Source organism: Aplidium turbinatum, chromosome 4, assembly GCF_918807975.1.
Source record: "Aplidium turbinatum chromosome 4, kaAplTurb1.1, whole genome shotgun sequence".
NCBI classification, from domain to species: Eukaryota; Metazoa; Chordata; class Ascidiacea; order Aplousobranchia; family Polyclinidae; genus Aplidium; species Aplidium turbinatum.
In genome coordinates, this window is record NC_137475.1 from 22316769 (window position 1) to 22333125 (window position 16357).

A 16357-nucleotide genomic window follows, 5' to 3' on the forward strand; every position below is an offset into this window, starting at 1 on the left:
TCTACTAACATTCGTAATGAATGATTCAAGGTATATATTTAAAAAAGTTGAATTGTTTATTTGGTTTGTTTGAAATCAGTATATGAATCCAGAGCTTATTTTTTTGGTTACGATCAGTCAATCATGTTTTCCATCTTTTTAGTATTACTAACCATACCAAAAGTTAGGGATAACTGTAACTTGCAATAAATTCGATAAATGTTTCTCGCCTCAGAAGAATCCATGGCAAGTTATCATTTGATGCGAAATACGTTGTGCTGAAACTTGACAAAGGGTGGTGCTTCTCAATAAAATAGATTGATCAATGGATCAATTGAAAAAAAGATCTAACAATCTAACACCAACAGCTTACTAATTACAGTAATGCAAGGCAAAACAAACATCGTATACGTAATATCATTATACCAAAGCATAGTCACATTAGTCAGTCAAATTAGTTAGCCTACTTAATAAATAATAATAAAAACGCCATAACAATATAACAACCTCCGATATTGCCCATTTGTAATGAGAAGAGATTTTGTAATAACCAAGGAACTTCTTGTGATTGGTCGGGACGGATATATGTTTATCAGGATGTCGTATGTGTGTGATCTGGAAAGAAAACACAAAACTTTAAAATTTGTTTGAACAGCGGCTGCCAAAAACAAAACTATTGGTGGCAGTCTTGTAATACAAGGTGTAATGGATGCTGTATTAACATGGCCAATCAGATCAAATCAGCTTTACCATTAATCATTCGTTCCACAGCGAGCTGTAGATATAATTATGTAGCAGGCTTTTATGCGCCTTTATTCTTCCGGCGACAAAGCAATGCAAGCATGGCAACCAAAGCTCTTTCTGGGCACCCAAAATATATAAAAATCCGTTACAACTTTGTATTTTTAAAAGTCTGTTAATTAGTATTGTGGTTTTGTGTTCATTTAAGTAAGCACAACACAACAAGGCCCTGAAACATATTTGCAGTGGTATTTAAGTGTAACCTACTGGCTACCGGGGGATCATAGTAGAAGCGTTCATGTCGCGATCCCTGTCAGCACACTACACAGTAGTAGCTGCGAATTATACTAAAACTTCTAAAGAGAGATTACACTATCAACTGATATGAAGACCCCTAGATGCAAGAAGAGAGGCCAACGTCACAACGTTGACCATAATATTTCTCAACGCTGAAGGGGTATCCGCACCCAAGCAAGCTCTGATTTCTAAATTGTGCAGAGACCACAACTGTGATGTTCTCTGCCTTCAAGACACTCACCGAGGGGAAAACGATCCAAGATCTCAGGTGGAAGGCATGAAAAATGTCATTGAAAGGCCGCATGAAAAACATGGCAGCGCCATGTTTGTCAGAGAAGGACTGGTTGTGCAATCAACATCAAATCTCAACCTGAAGGACATCGAAGCGCTGTCTGTTGAGCTCACTCAATGTCAACATCACCTCCATTTACAAACCGCCACCTACTCAATTTGAACTTCCTCCTTTCTTAACTAGAGAAACCACAAGTAGTGATTGGTGATTTTAACAGCCATAGCACCCAGTGGGGATACAGTGAAACAAACCTTGATGGTGAAGCTGTTGAATTATGGGCTGAAAATTACCAACTCAGCCTAATACATGACGCTAAACAGCCCCGCTCCTTCAATAGCAGAAGATGGAAATCTGGTTACAACCCCGATATTGCATTTTCAAGTCATAGAATTGCAGGAATGTGTAAGAAAACAGTCTTGAATGCTATCCCAAGAACACAACACCGTCCAATCAGCATAAGCATCTCCGCCGCAATTTCACCATCAAGTGTTCCTTTTCAACGACGCTTCAACTTTCAAAAGGCAAACTGGGCATGCTTCACAGAAGAACTTTAAAACAAAATAAAATCAGTTGACCCAGCACCAGGAAATTATGAATTATTTGCCAATCTTGTGCACCAGATGGCCAAGAGAAACATCCCATGCGGATGCAGCTCAAAATATATTCCCGGTCTAAACTGTGAAAGTGACAAGCTGTTACAAAAGTACCAACAACTGATTGAAGAAGACCCTGTTGCGGAAGCTACCATCCTTACTGGCGAACTCCTGATGATCTCCACCTCTGAAGAACGGCAACGAAAATGGCAAAACACCAACGAAGCAACGGATATGTCGAAAAATAGCAAGAAGGCATGGAGTCTAATACGAAAATTAAGTAATGACCCATCAAAACCAAAACAGCAACACTATCCTATCACGGCTAATAAAGTTGCCCACCAGCTGCTAGAAAATGGTAAGTCAACAAAGAAAATCCCCAGACCAAAAATCAAGAATGTGGAATATACTGAAAATACTGGTTTAACAACACCCTTCTCACCAAACAAACTTAAGGCAGGTATTGATACTCTCAAAAATGGCAAAGCTATTGGACTAGACGGCATTTTCACTGAATAAAACATTTTGGTCCTTTGGCTAGAAAGTGGCTTCTAAAACTGTTCAATTGTTACATGACAAAGAAACACATCCCAAAGATCTGGTTGAAAGCACGGATCATTGCTCTTCTGAAACCTGGAAAAGATCCATCTCTAGCAAAAAGCTTCAGACCAATTTCTTTACTGTGTCACCTTTACAAATTGTTCGAGAGGTTAATTCTTGGCCGACTATCACCTTCTGTTGAACCACACCTAATTCCCCAACAACCTGGGTTTCGACCTGGAAAGTCAACAACAGGTCAATTGCTGTGTCTAACGCAACATATTGAAGACGGATTCCAGAAAGGTATGATTACTGGTGCTGCATTTGTTGACTTATCTTCGGCTTATGACACAGTTAACCATCGTCTTCTGCTGAAAAATATCTTGCAGGTGTCCAAAGATGCTGCATAGGGTGGATAAAAAAAAACGAATTTTTGTGTTCAGCTTAGTGCATCTGCCAAAAGATGCAGTTTGGGCTATCTTTTACATTGGTACTTGAAAAAACATTTTTTGACCCCGTTTGACCCCTATCCAAGAGCGCTCTAGTGGCCGCCAAGCCAAAATTCCTTAAATTAGCCATAATACTTTTTCTAGTGGGTGTAGGCTAATGATTTTGGTGTCTAACCCCACTAAATCAAGTCTCAGGAAGACACTTCTGCAGTCTAAACTGATGCATGGGCAGCCAAAATTGCATAATGACATTTTTGCTCTAAAAAAGCATTTTATTGGAAAGACATGGCATTTTTAGATATTTCGGGCAGTTTTATGGATGAAATACTAAAAAAAGTGTAACCTAGGTAAAACACACTAGGATGTGACCATTTGTGTGCAAACTGGCCTCTAGTCCAATGAGGTGGTTGAGGTGATATGAGGTCCAATAGGCTACAGAAGCATACGTTAGTGCAGCTGCATGTTGCATACATATTTATTTGATAGTGTAAACTTCACTATTGCATTTATTACAGCTTTAGATATTGTGTATTTCAATGTTTGTAAATATCTGATCACACTTAACTTAATTGAGTTTATAATATGATGTTTAATAAAGGCAAAACTTGCATTTGGCTTCTGAATAAGCATCCCATTGAACACATCCTGGGTAGTGTGCACACAACCCCCTTGTTTTTTTCACTTTTTTTGTACTATTGACTTGTAGATTTGTGAGATTGTTCCACTAGCCAAGAATCTTTGCTGGTCCAAAAATCAGTAGAATTGGGGCACGTTTATGTGGGCCACCATCCCATTCAAATTTTCAGGTTTGCCATTAAGTAACTATTGAATTACCGGTATTTTCACGCTTCTCAGCAGAATTTGTATGTATGTTTCAACAAAATAATATGCATAAAACTTTTGCCTGTTCGGCTATCTATCGTACAAGGAATTAAAAGAATATGCTTGTCTATACGAGTTGTCTGTGAATTCACATTTTTTACGCGTTGGAATAGCTAAAAATACAGCTCCAGTGAGCGAAAGTGGTCTAAAATTCTAATTTCGCACTGGAAATAGATCAAATACACATAGAAAGTTACCAATAGGCTAGTAAGTCTGCTACATGAAAGCCTGGTATTGAATCTGTGTGTATACAGTAACCCTAACACACTTTGTCACAGAAGGCAATGTGATCGACTAGTCTAATCTGTGCAAGAGGATATTAGGTTTTTCTCTTTCTTAAATTAGGTGTGTCTTTTCTGCTAGGTTCCACTATTTGTAAAGTGTTTTGATAGTGTTCTTCGTTTCTGACACTATGTAGATAATTGGTGCTCAGTTTAACTCCATGCTCAGCCACATTGTAAACAGCTTCCTGGTACGACTCTGATTCAGACCATTTCTCTACTGATAAAAGAAGAAAATCATCATTTATCTCTAAAACAGAGAAAAAGAACCGAGACTCCTTTGTGATAAAATCTGTCAGTTTTGATTCTAGATTGATTTCTGATGGAAAACGTGGTTTCCCGTAGCTAGCCAGTGCCAAACCGATCTGCTGGTGTATCTGTAGGTTTTACATGTATAAGTTCATCAGCCATCTGATGTTTTCCTCCTTCTGAACTTCAGAGCTGAACAGTGCCAGTCCAGTGGTACCATCTCAGCAGAGAGATACCAAAATTGACGTTTGAAGCTACGTTCAGCAGCATCTGATATCAACTTATGCACTGCTCCATATCTGAGAATGTTCTTGTACATAGTCAAACAGTTCCAAGGAGCATCTACAGCAACACTACACCGAAGCCAATATATACAGTAGATGAGTGAAATAAAATTCATGAGATCTTTCAGTTCAGCCACTTGTGAAACTGATGTGATAGTTCACTTAGGTAACTTAGCTTTTTGATTTTCCAGTAGCACCAATTGATAGGAATGAATCAATTTGGCCATCCATCTGGCCTTGTGTGTGGCCCCAGGACGGTAGAATTTCACATTTTGTAGACTAGGACTGATATAAGCAATGCACAAGTTCATAAGTTATTTATAGTTGCCTCAAATGAACTTGTAATTGTATTTGCTTTGTGCAACGTCATCTCTGAGGTTCTGAATGAGATCGTGTGTTGTGATTGGAAAGCTGTTGATATCCAGTGTACTTAGCAGTTGGCCACTGTAGAATAGGATCCCAGTTCTTGCGGTCTCTTGAAGATCCTCATTTCTGGTAATTTTAAAACCTCTAGCATTAAATCTTCAAAGATATGTGACACAACAATTTCACCGATGTGATGTAAACAAGCTGACCAGAGAAGTTCCTTATCTTAAGAGCTACAGTAGAAGCAGTTTTTGCGTTTCTTTTTTAGAGTGTTTTTGTTGTTTTTCTGCACTAAGAATCCTACTTTCCTTCTGACTCGTGCGAATGAAATAGAGTCAAATCTGGCTATTGTGGCTGTCCTGTCTGTCATCATTCCTTTTAAGAAAGATATGTCTGCAGGATTTGATATAAGCTCCTCAACAAAACACTAACATATGGTACTGATTTTGCCTGAACCCGTTGTCATGCATTTTGTGTCCATTACTGTAATGCTATAGATAATTAATTGGATGCAAAAATTAAAGGCAGCATTTTTGCAATTAACTTCATACGGTAATTGTTTGCTTTTATATGTTTGCTTCAATGTATTAACAGCAATACCTTTTGAAGCATTATGAATTTGTTTTTCTTTGCCCTTTTTAAAAAAAAACACAATAAATTTCCAACTTTTTCAAGGATTTTTGCTGAATAAAGGCTCTGATGTCATTTTGCTAGCCCATAGATGATTTTAGACTGCAGAAATGACTTCCCAAGACTTGATTTAGTGGGGATAGACACCAAAACCACAAGCCTGCACCCACTAGAAAAAAATTATATCCGATTTAAGGAATTTTGCCTTGGCGGTCACTAGAGAGCTCTTGGATAGGGGTCAAACGAGGTCAAAAAATGTTTTTTCAAGTACCAATGTAAAAGATAGCCCAAACTGCATCTTTTGGCAGATGCACTAAGCTGAACCTAAAAATTCGTTTTTTATGATCCACGCTAATGCTGCAGTCACAAAGCTTATAGCAACGTTACCCCACAACAGACGATTCCAAGTTATCCTGAATTCAAAAACAAGCCGCTGGCATCATCAACGGAATGGACTTCCTCAAGGAAGTGTTCTAGAACCATTACTGTATAACATATACACCAACGATCAGCCGATAGATCAACACACTAAGCGGTTTATATACGCCGATGATCTTTGCATAACATCACAAGAAAAGACCTTTGTTGCTGTAGAACAAAACCTCACAAAGTCGCTCGAGGAGTTAACACAATATCACACCAACAATCACCTCAAAGCTAACCCTTCAAAGACACAGGTGTGTTCTTTCCACCTAAAAAACAGAGAAGCTACAAGGACCCTCAAAATCTCCTGGTCGGGAGCAGAGCTGGAGCATTGCCCTAACCCTGTCTACTTTGGAGTGACACTGGCTACAAAAGCCTCTCAGCTACAAAAAGCACATTGAAAACACAAAGGCTAAGATTAACACCAGAAACAATATCCTGAGGAATTTTACCAACTCTGGGTGGGGCACTACCGGTAATCCACAAATCCTCAGAATGACCGCATTGGCTTTGTGCTACTCCACAGCAGAATATGCATGCCCTGTTTGGAACAGGTACTGTCACTCATCGAAGCTTAACTCGGTAGTCAATCATTCTTGTCATCTTATTACTGGATGTCTGAAGCCCACAAATACCAACAAACTTTATCTGCTTGCTGGTATAGCACCGCCACACATAAGAAGAGACGTTAACAGTCAATCTGAAAGGCTAAAACAAACATGTGATGAAAAACATCCTCTATATGGACAAACTGCTGCATTAACCCGGTTGAAATCAAGAAAAAGCTTCCTAACACACGTTCAGCCACTAACCTCAACAAAAGAAAAAACAAGACTTAAGTAATGGACCGGTGTTGGACGCACTAAGTCTGCAATGGTGGAGTGGGGCTACCACACGGGCCCAGTTGCATGTATCTGTGGCACCGAGCCCCAAACAGCAGACCACCTTCTTGTTTGCTCTCGGCTTGCCACCCGGTGCAGTAGGTGGGACATGTCAGTGTATAACTCCATTGCGGAAGAATGTGTCAATCTGTAGTGTATCAACGAACTTTAGAAGACTCGATAGAAGAAGACTGGCTGCCGGTACTGCTTCCCAAGTAAGTGTAGACTGTTGTAGAGCAATGGTTCATGACCTGAGCGCTACCACCCCCTTAGGAGGTGCTATTGACTTTTAGAGTGGCAGAAATACTCAGGGGGGTGTAAAATCCAGAAGGTGCAACGATTTTTGTCTCACTGCAAATTTGCTTTAATAGTTTTACTAGATCTAAATTAATGTATAGCTCTGTGAATAAGATCAAAGCACATTCATTAAATGACTGCACATTTCACCAACTTTGAAAAATGAAATAGAATTTGAGCGGCTCTTGCTACATACAGATGTGTGGTGGCTTTCAAAAAGAAACTGTCTACAACACTTTTATGACCTCTATGATTCTGTTAATGATTTCTTTAGATTTATACCATGGGATCAGAAAGTGAGCAGATTTAGTAAACGGAAAAGCAGACAATGGTTATTAGTCTGATATTTTCAATTGCAATTAAATGAGGTCAACATTAAATCACAATGAACCAAAATGTGTTCCATTAATTAATGGCATTTATTAGAAAATTAGATTTCCAAAAAAATTGTTTACTAAAGTTAGACTTAAATCAGTTTCCTAGCTTAAAAATCTTACAGGAAAACCAAACCAATGATTCATTTGCCAGAAACTAATGTAGACTGCTACTCCTCTCATCTTTAAACATTGAAAGAAGATTTAGTGATCAGATAATAAAGATACTAGAGTAGGTTGCAAATCCATTCCAGGCTGATGCAAACAATGCTGATCCAAATCTAGTAGAGGAACTTATAAACTTGCATTTAATGACTTGGAGGTGAAGTGTTGCTTCAGCAGAGTGGTTATGAAGCTTTCTGGCCAAAGGAACAATTTAAATATCCTCATTTTTTGGGAAAAATCAAATTATAGCCCCGATAGCTCAGTTGGTTAGCGGGTTATAGGTAAATTGTTCGTAAAACAGTTGTTCGTAAACAGTTGTTTGTAAAACAAAAACGTCGGACACCGGTTAGCGTGTGACTTCTGGAACAAAGAAGCTTCCAGATCAAGCGCCGTGCTGGTTCGACTCTCGGGGTGTGCGCTTGAGCAATGCACGTTAAGGACTGCTCTCCATTCACCGGCACGTAATGGATGCAATAATTCTCCGGCAACAAGACTTCAACAATCGGAAACTTCACTCTGTTAATCTCGGTGACCGGGCCTGCGTCAGTAATTCAAAGCCACTACAAGTATGCGAAACTGCCAGGAATAAGCTCTGCAAGAAGCTTTCCTAGTCCGAGGATAAAGATTCAATCAATCAATTATTACTGATTTACTGTTAGTGTTTCTTCAATAATAGTCAAGGGGGTAAAAAAAACAGTGGGGGTATTGGGGTAAAAAAACACTTACCATTTTACATCTAAAAATGAGTAGATATTCACTCAACTTTTTTTAGTTTCTGTTTAAGTAGTTTCTGGTGAATACTTTGAGGGGTAGAGGAAAAAGATCGGATTTGACAAAGAAGAAATATGTTAAATAGAGTAAATATGGCCAGCAAAGGGTGCAAAAAAAGGTTTGGAGGAATTTATTAAAGGCATGGTAAATGAAATTTTCAAACGGGAATTAAGCATTAAAATGCGTAAACTGAACATTCAAAAATACATTTCAAAAAGAATTACCGAAAAAAAATTGTTTTCAATGGCGCTGGCAAGGCCCAAAGTTCAATGTTTCATTTATTTTTATTTTTTTTCAAAATGACCAAAAAGTGCAAACACTGCTCGAGAATACGTCACTATCGACAGCAATAACAAAAGCCACTTTAACACTAACATCAGATCTGATGTTTTGATGTTGAAATCTGCTGTTTTGATGTTCATACATACATAGCCTGCAGTTAAATCGCCTGCAGTAACAACTATTGCGCGATCAACTGATTGCTCGCCTATAGTGACGTAGACTGTACAGTCACACGCTTCGCTGCTCACGACCATTCTAGTTTTGAAAGCTCTGACAAAAGCGGGCGCGGAATGCTGATCAGACTGCAATGGGGCAAAATTTTATTGAAAATTGTATTATGGTAGCATGTTAAACACAAAGAACGTGGAAAATTGCCAAGTCAGGTTTTTCCTTTACTATCCCTTTAAAGGTTTTTGCTCCGTTTTAGTGATAGGTAGTATGAATGTTTAAATGTTACATTGTGAGTACTATGTTGTGAGGCTACTTGATGCAACAAAGACTGGAGCCTCCAAATGTTTGTGTAGATTATTATTGAGGTGTTTATTTTTACCCCAATAAATTTCGCGATTTGGAGTCGATTTTTAAAGGGGATCAATGGGTATAAAATCGTTTTTGGGGTTAAAAAATAAAAAACCTGTCAAATCCCAAGATTGGTGACACAGTAAGCCCTTTTGGGGCGTTGTGACATCATGGGGTGTCACAATGCTACGTGATTTCGCGTAGTCGGCTCGGGCAGTGTTAAGCAACTGAATGTAAATAACTTAATAAGTGATGTGTGACTCCTGTACATGATCGTTGGCAAGGCTTTGTGCAGATCTTGGTTCCAATCACAAATTTCTCCTTTACCACACAGAGGTAGGCTGGCTTTCAAGAGGAAATAAGACAAGTCTTTGAATTGAGGAATGAGTTGCTTGCATGCTGAGGATTCCGGGTCGAGGTTCGGTTTTGACAGACTTCGTTTCGCATTTTTATGATGCTGTACTTACACGGGGGACTGCAAGAAGGTTACTGTTAACATCTAGACCGCGTCGCAGCCACTGCCCAAGGGTAGTAAAAGGCAGAGTCCCTCGACCCTTGAAGTGGCAAAGAAGGTTCAAACGAAAAAGTTGCTTGCAGTTTGCAGACAAAAAAATCCCGAGTTTAAAAACGATTTGAAAAATGATGCATCTATTTCGAGGTTGGCTTACTTGTCAGATATTTTTAAAACTCTTAACAACAAAAACTTGTTTTTCCAAGGACCGAACAGTTCTATTTCAGATTTTATCTCCAAGCTGGAAGCATTTATTCGCAAGCTGGACATCTGGACGAAAAACATGGAGAATAAGCAATACGGAATGTTTAGATTTCTAACGTCTCTTCAAGGCGATCCAATGATAAATTATGTCAAGAAATCGAATGTCCGAATAAACGCAAGAAACCGAATTAACGCATTATTTACCGGACATGGCATGCTGTGCATACATCACAAATCCATTCCCTGTTAATCCATCTCTTCTACCTGTAGGAACGGGAGAGCAAGAAGATATCATTGACATTCAATCTGATGAGAAAACAAAAACAATGCACAAGGAATTTTCTCCAATAAACTTCTGGCTGAGCATGGCCTCTACATACAAGATTTTAGCTCGTAACGCTATTATACAGCTGTTAGTTTTTCCAAGTACATGGGAGTGTGAGCACTGAGCAGGGTTTCTCTTCCTTGATGTGCATCAAAACTAAGAGTCGAAATCGCTAGAAATTCCTGGATACGATTTCCGATGCACTGTGAGCACAGTTGGACCCCGCCTAGATCAGCTTGTGGAGAAGAAATAATTGCAACCATCACATTATATTTTGTCTTGTTAGTGTGTGTTATTAATACAAATCAAGGGCTTTTTACATATAAATCTTAGATGTGTGGTGTGTGCCCTCAAGGAGCTCATTCAGAAAAACTTTGATTTTTCAAACCTTTTTTTTTCGTGGCATCATAATGAAGTTGTCATTTGGTAATCATGTTGGGCTTGACCTTAAGATCCCAACGGGTCTGCTACTATTCGGTGAGTCCGATTCGGTGAGTCCGATTCGGTTAGTCCAATTCGGTGAGTTCCTAACCTCTAACCCCTAACCCTAAAACGGCAATGATAACACAGGTTAACAAAATTTGAAAAAATTTTTTAATCGAGAATGGGAGTAACTTTTCTTAGACCACAATTTGCTGCTGATTTCAAATCTGGCGCTAGTTTCGCTCTAGCACATCAGGTTTTAAAGTTATTGGTCTGAAATTTTTTGACCAGAAACGTCAATATTGCGTTCAAATACCGATTTTGTCGCTACAATTTTCAAATTTAGATTAGCTTCAGAGAGCAGAGTGTTTCAGATTTGTGCATTGCTTTTACAGATTCAACACTATTTAGTTGCATATGTATGCATAGACACTAGAGTGCAAAAAATGCCTCTTAAACCTTGTCTGAGATACTAAATACTTGAGCTAGCACAATACTGAAGTGTCAGGTTTTTAAGCTCCCTATATTATATTACCAAACCACAAGAAAAACGTTCAGCATGATATCAAAGACTGTACAACTGTACATGTTGGATCATCGCGATGCAGCATCCAGCAGTAATCACCCACCATCCTTTCGTTCCAGAACCCTTGAGAGCGTGCTTCCATGCTTTGGATATCTTGGTGAAACCTTTCACCTTGTTCATCACTCACTGCACCAAGGTTCTCAGGGAAAAAGCCCAGGTGGAAATGAAGAAAATGAATCTTGAGGGACATGCGGCAGCCCATGTCATTGTAAGTTGAGAGCAACCTTTTAACACCTTTGCTGAAAGAAGCAGCCTTGAAATTTCCCAAAAAGTTAGAGCATAACCATTTAAAGGATTGCCATGCGCGACATTCTGATGAAGTGAGTGATTTTTCAAAGTCAGTATCTTTTAAAACTTCTCGAATCTGTGGACCAACAAATATTCCTTCTTTAAGCTTTGCATGACTTAGTTTTGGAAATTTCTTACAGAGGTACAGAAAACCGTTTGAATTTGATTTGCCCATTGCTTTCACAAAATTGTTCATCAAGCCGAGTTTGATATGTAACGGCGGCAAAAAAATTTTGTCAGGATTAACTAGCGGGACATTTTGGACACTTTCTCTTCCAGGATTGTAGGAGCTTCTTGTTGGCCAATCCTTTTTCTGGTAGTGCGACTATCCCACAGACACAAGAAACAACAGTACTTTGTAAATCCCCCTTGCATCCCCATTAAGATTCCAATCATTTTCAGATCTCCACAAATACTCCACTCATAATCCCTGTAATTAATAGCATTGAGAAGAATTTCGATATTTTCATAAGATTCCTTTAGGTGCACCGAGTGTGCTATGGGAATGGATGGCTTTTCATTTCCGTTATGTAAAAGAACAGCTTTCAGGCTTCTTTTCGAGGAATCGACGAAAACTCGCCACTCATGAGGATTGTGAACTTCTCCCAATTTGTGAAAAAGTTCTTCAATATCATGACAAAAGCACAGGGGGCCATCAACTTTAAACAAAGCAGCGAGGTCTTTGTTTCGTTTTCTGTAATGGCTCACTGCAACACCTTCCTCAACCAGATTTCGCTCTTTTAATCTTGACGCAAGGATTTCTGACTTTTGCTTTGAAAGGCCAAGGTCTCTAATCAAATCATTGAGGTGCTCCTGGGAAAATAACTGTGGCCTGCCTTCTTCTTGATACTCAGAACTTGTTGATGAGAGTTCGCTTAATGAAGCGACGTCATCACCATCATTTTCAATGGAATCTAGGCCTCCCTGTGGAGGTAAAGGTGGCGACATGGTTTCATCACGAGAAACCGGCCGGCGAGCAGATTCCAAGTTTGGATAAGTATTTTTGTCCCTTTGCTTGATTATGACGTATCATTGTTTTATTGTTGATATGATTGTTTTATTATGACGTCACACTTAATTTGCGAATAAAAAAACTGCTTTACTTGCCTGTAAATGTGGCATGTCTTCAAAATTTTAAAATTGGAATATCTAGAAAACATGATGTGCTAGGAAAAAAATAAAGACATTTTTGAAATCAGCGCACAAAATGCTTCTAGAATCAATCAACCACGAGCTCGATTAAAATTTGCTGTTGACCAGTGTAATTAGGCTACGGTACCCAATAATTTAAAAAGAAATATTGAAAAAATCACCGAATAGGGATCGGACTCACCGAATCAGACTCACCGAAACGAGCCATTCCACTTACCAACACCCTCTGGATGGTTGAATGGCTAACATGTGCCCCTTTAGCGAGTTTAATGGTGCTGTTTACAGTATTCCGATGGAACTTTACCCTAATGTGTTTAATGAGTTGTTTAGTTCTTTCGGGCCTCTCTGGGGTGCTCTTGACCTTTGGTAAGTAGCTACCAGTCTTTCTGAAACATTTTACTACATTATACACCACATTGACTCACAATCCCTTTCAAAACCTTGAAAATCTCAGCCAGTGATAGCCCCTCATGACAATGTGTTTCAAAGATCTCATTTAATGTCTTCGCAATGGGTGTAACTTTAATTTTCCAGAAAATCTAGGATGATTAGTTAATAAATCAATCAGATCAAATCAAAATAAATCAATCAGCCAAGCTAGAACACTTAGGGACACTGCACGACAAAGGGAACATTGGAAGAATTTACGAACTGAGCATCTAGTTCATCAAAGGCCGCATCGGCTATGATACTGTAGTAGTAGTCGTAGGACGATTAGGCTATACTATAAATCTGTAATAAGTACAAATAATTTAGTAGTCGAGAAATGTGTTTAAATTTAGTATGAATTTTAGTCCACACTTGTTGGGCCACCCCGTTCATCATGCAATTGCATAACATTACCTGTAGCTGCAAAAAAAAACCTTGCCCACTTGTGAGTCTGGCACTTTACTTCAAGCACAAATACCACTCATTGTCGAAGAAGTTCTCGAAATTTTCTCCTCTTGAGAAGTGTGATTAACTGACTGTTTTCTAATTGGTCAATTCTGCTTTGTGGTGCCGAACTACAGTAGGTCTTTACAAAAACGCGATCGAGCCGATGAACTAATGACTACCACAAGCAAAAAGCTGATAGCTCACAGCTCCATCACACATTTGGCACTGAGTATCTAACTTCACTAAACTGTATGATTTATCTGTTGAAATCTTGTTATGTTTAAATCTTCTCAGTTTTTTTAAACGTTCCTTTTTTAAAAAAAGTTTATCAATACACTTCAAGATTACAAAACTGCAAATTAAACCTCTCATATGCAGGTTTTGATTCTGAGCTTAAAGCTTTGTTGAAGCACATTTTTCTCACCTGAGAGCTGTACGTTCGAATGACCTCCGTCGTCTCTGCATGGTTGCCGTCCTGGCTCACTACAATGGGAAAGTCGGCTCCTTTTTCTTTGCGATATTTTATGAGTAGATCAAGACAACGAGTGACCGATGGACGATCGTAAACAAAAACCACAACAGGAATCACCACCTTAAATTAGAAAAAACTGGAACTGTAAAGCAATATTTTATACATCTTATACCCCAATGTACAAATAATATAGATCAATGTACATTGTACAAGTAGGCTAATACCAAATACCAATGCATCGGTGTCATTGAAATTATCCAACTTCAGGTATTGATTTCGGCTCAATCAGACAAATACTATTACTGTTCACTTAGATACACAGGCCTCTAAGCTCCTTTATTTTTCGAGTGACCAAGCATAATCTTCCAGAGGTTCTTCCCAGCGGCTAAATTCTCGCACTCAGCAGCCAAATAAAAACTTTGTTAAAAATTCGTATTTTTAAAAATCTTTTAATAATATTGATGCCATGTTTTTGCATTACCTCAGGTAAGACAAAGGCAAACAAGGCCTGGAAACATATTTGCAATTGTATTTAAATGTACTGTTTTTCAAGGAGCTAGTCTTCAAGTTTTTGTAGGTTGGCGTTCAGACTTTTTGCTATACTTTTACCAGCAATATTTCTTGTTAGCATGTGAGAGACTTTGCTTTGTTTGTGAAAAAGGGTTACGAATGCCAATGAAAAGAAAAATGTTATAAATTTATACGAGTAAAGAGAAAAAAGTATCACATATGAACACAAATGGAGAAAAAAAATGAAATACAATGCAAGGGGAAAAATGTTAGCTTGTGGTTGTGGAAGCCGGTAACCTAACATGGCCTACCGGCTACCAGCATGGTAGTTTTGGAGGTCATTTGATGATTATTGGGAACCATAGCTTCCGGAAGCTTAGAGGCCTGATATAAATGTCGGAATGGCCCGTTTCGGCGAGCCCAATTCGGCTAGTCCGATTCGGCGAGTGCCCTATTCGGCGAGAGCCCTTTTTGGCGAGTTCCCTATTCGGCAATTTTTTTAATTTTTTTTTTTTATCGGGTACGGTACTGTACAATTAGGCTACGGTAACCAATAATTTAAAAAAAAAATTCAAAAAATCGCCGAATAGGGAACTCACCGAAAAGGGCTCTCGCCGAATAGGGCACTCGCCGAATCAACCTCGTGCTTCGATACAGATTCCATTCTGACAGCTAGTTTTTTATCAATCGGACTTTGTATTGTTTGCAGTATCTCAATTGTGCCGAAATTATGTTAGTGTAGCTATACTGTATACGTAAATCAAGGCAATCTTCTCCCAGGGAGCTATTAATTTGTTACCGGTACCTGGTTGAGCAATTAACGTTATTTTATGATGGTTCAACGTCGCTAGATGTCGAATTAATGTAAAACAAACGTAAATTTCTTATTGGGCATTGTTGTTACGCAATAGAACCCGCCGCCGGGAAAATTAAATCGATTTGTGCTGACTCGAACGTTGAATCAATCCAAAATTAACTTACTTTTCCTCTTGTGAGTTATTTAACGTGAATTACTGGGACGTGCGTATGTTGTTGCTCGCTTTATCGCTACCGGTACTTTTGGTATTATTACACAGAGATCCCTGTTAATACATCACAACAAATCAAACAGCGCGGTCGTGATAGATTACTCTAGTATATTTTTCGCTTCTCGTTTTACATGTTTTGGTACAATTGTTTGGTAACAAACGTTCACAGCAATTGCCGAGGCAATTTCAACTTTTGTCGTTTGGCCTCGGCAACGTTTCTGCTGAAGTAAAAATGTGCTAAGTTCGAAGACTGTATGTTGATGCGTGTCGAAGTTCCTATGGTCGACATGTGCTTGTGATTGGCCGCTGAACAGCTTGCTTCAGTCGGACACCTTTGGCCGCCGGAAAAAAAAAGTTGTTTCGAGGCCTGTAGTAACTTTATCTATAGCGACATTTCACCTATAGTGACACGTTCCTAAGTCCTGTTTGCATGCACTACAGTAGAGAAGAGTTCATCTATAGCAGGGTTTTCAACCTTTTTTGCATCACAACCCATTCAAAGCAATCAATGTAGCCTTGCAAACCCCCATAAATATATTGAACAAATAAACAATAAACATTTAATTTAACCGGGAAGGGGAACAACAGACGCTTTGTTTATTTTAAGAAGAATGCAAGTAGCTTACACGAAAAACGAGAAAAAACTGTTCATGTGCTTTGTTGATTTGGATAAAGCGTTTGACAGAG

The 16357-nt window shown here is 38.8% G+C and overlaps 1 protein-coding gene across 1 annotated transcript in view; it reads right to left on the bottom strand.

Moving 5' to 3' along the window:
- The window catches only part of LOC145768983 (alpha-1,3-mannosyl-glycoprotein 2-beta-N-acetylglucosaminyltransferase-like), a 28906-nt gene extending 13600 nt beyond the window's left edge, over nucleotides 1-15306 (bottom strand). The window contains exons 1-3 of the mRNA XM_082580583.1: nucleotides 15274-15306; nucleotides 14085-14252; nucleotides 487-594 (exon numbers count right to left, since the gene is read on the bottom strand). Of these exons, the coding sequence (XP_082436709.1) occupies nucleotides 487-594; nucleotides 14085-14252; nucleotides 15274-15306 (309 nt within the window). The remainder of the gene's footprint in view (nucleotides 1-486; nucleotides 595-14084; nucleotides 14253-15273) is intronic.
- Between the last annotated feature and the right edge of the window lie 1051 nt (nucleotides 15307-16357).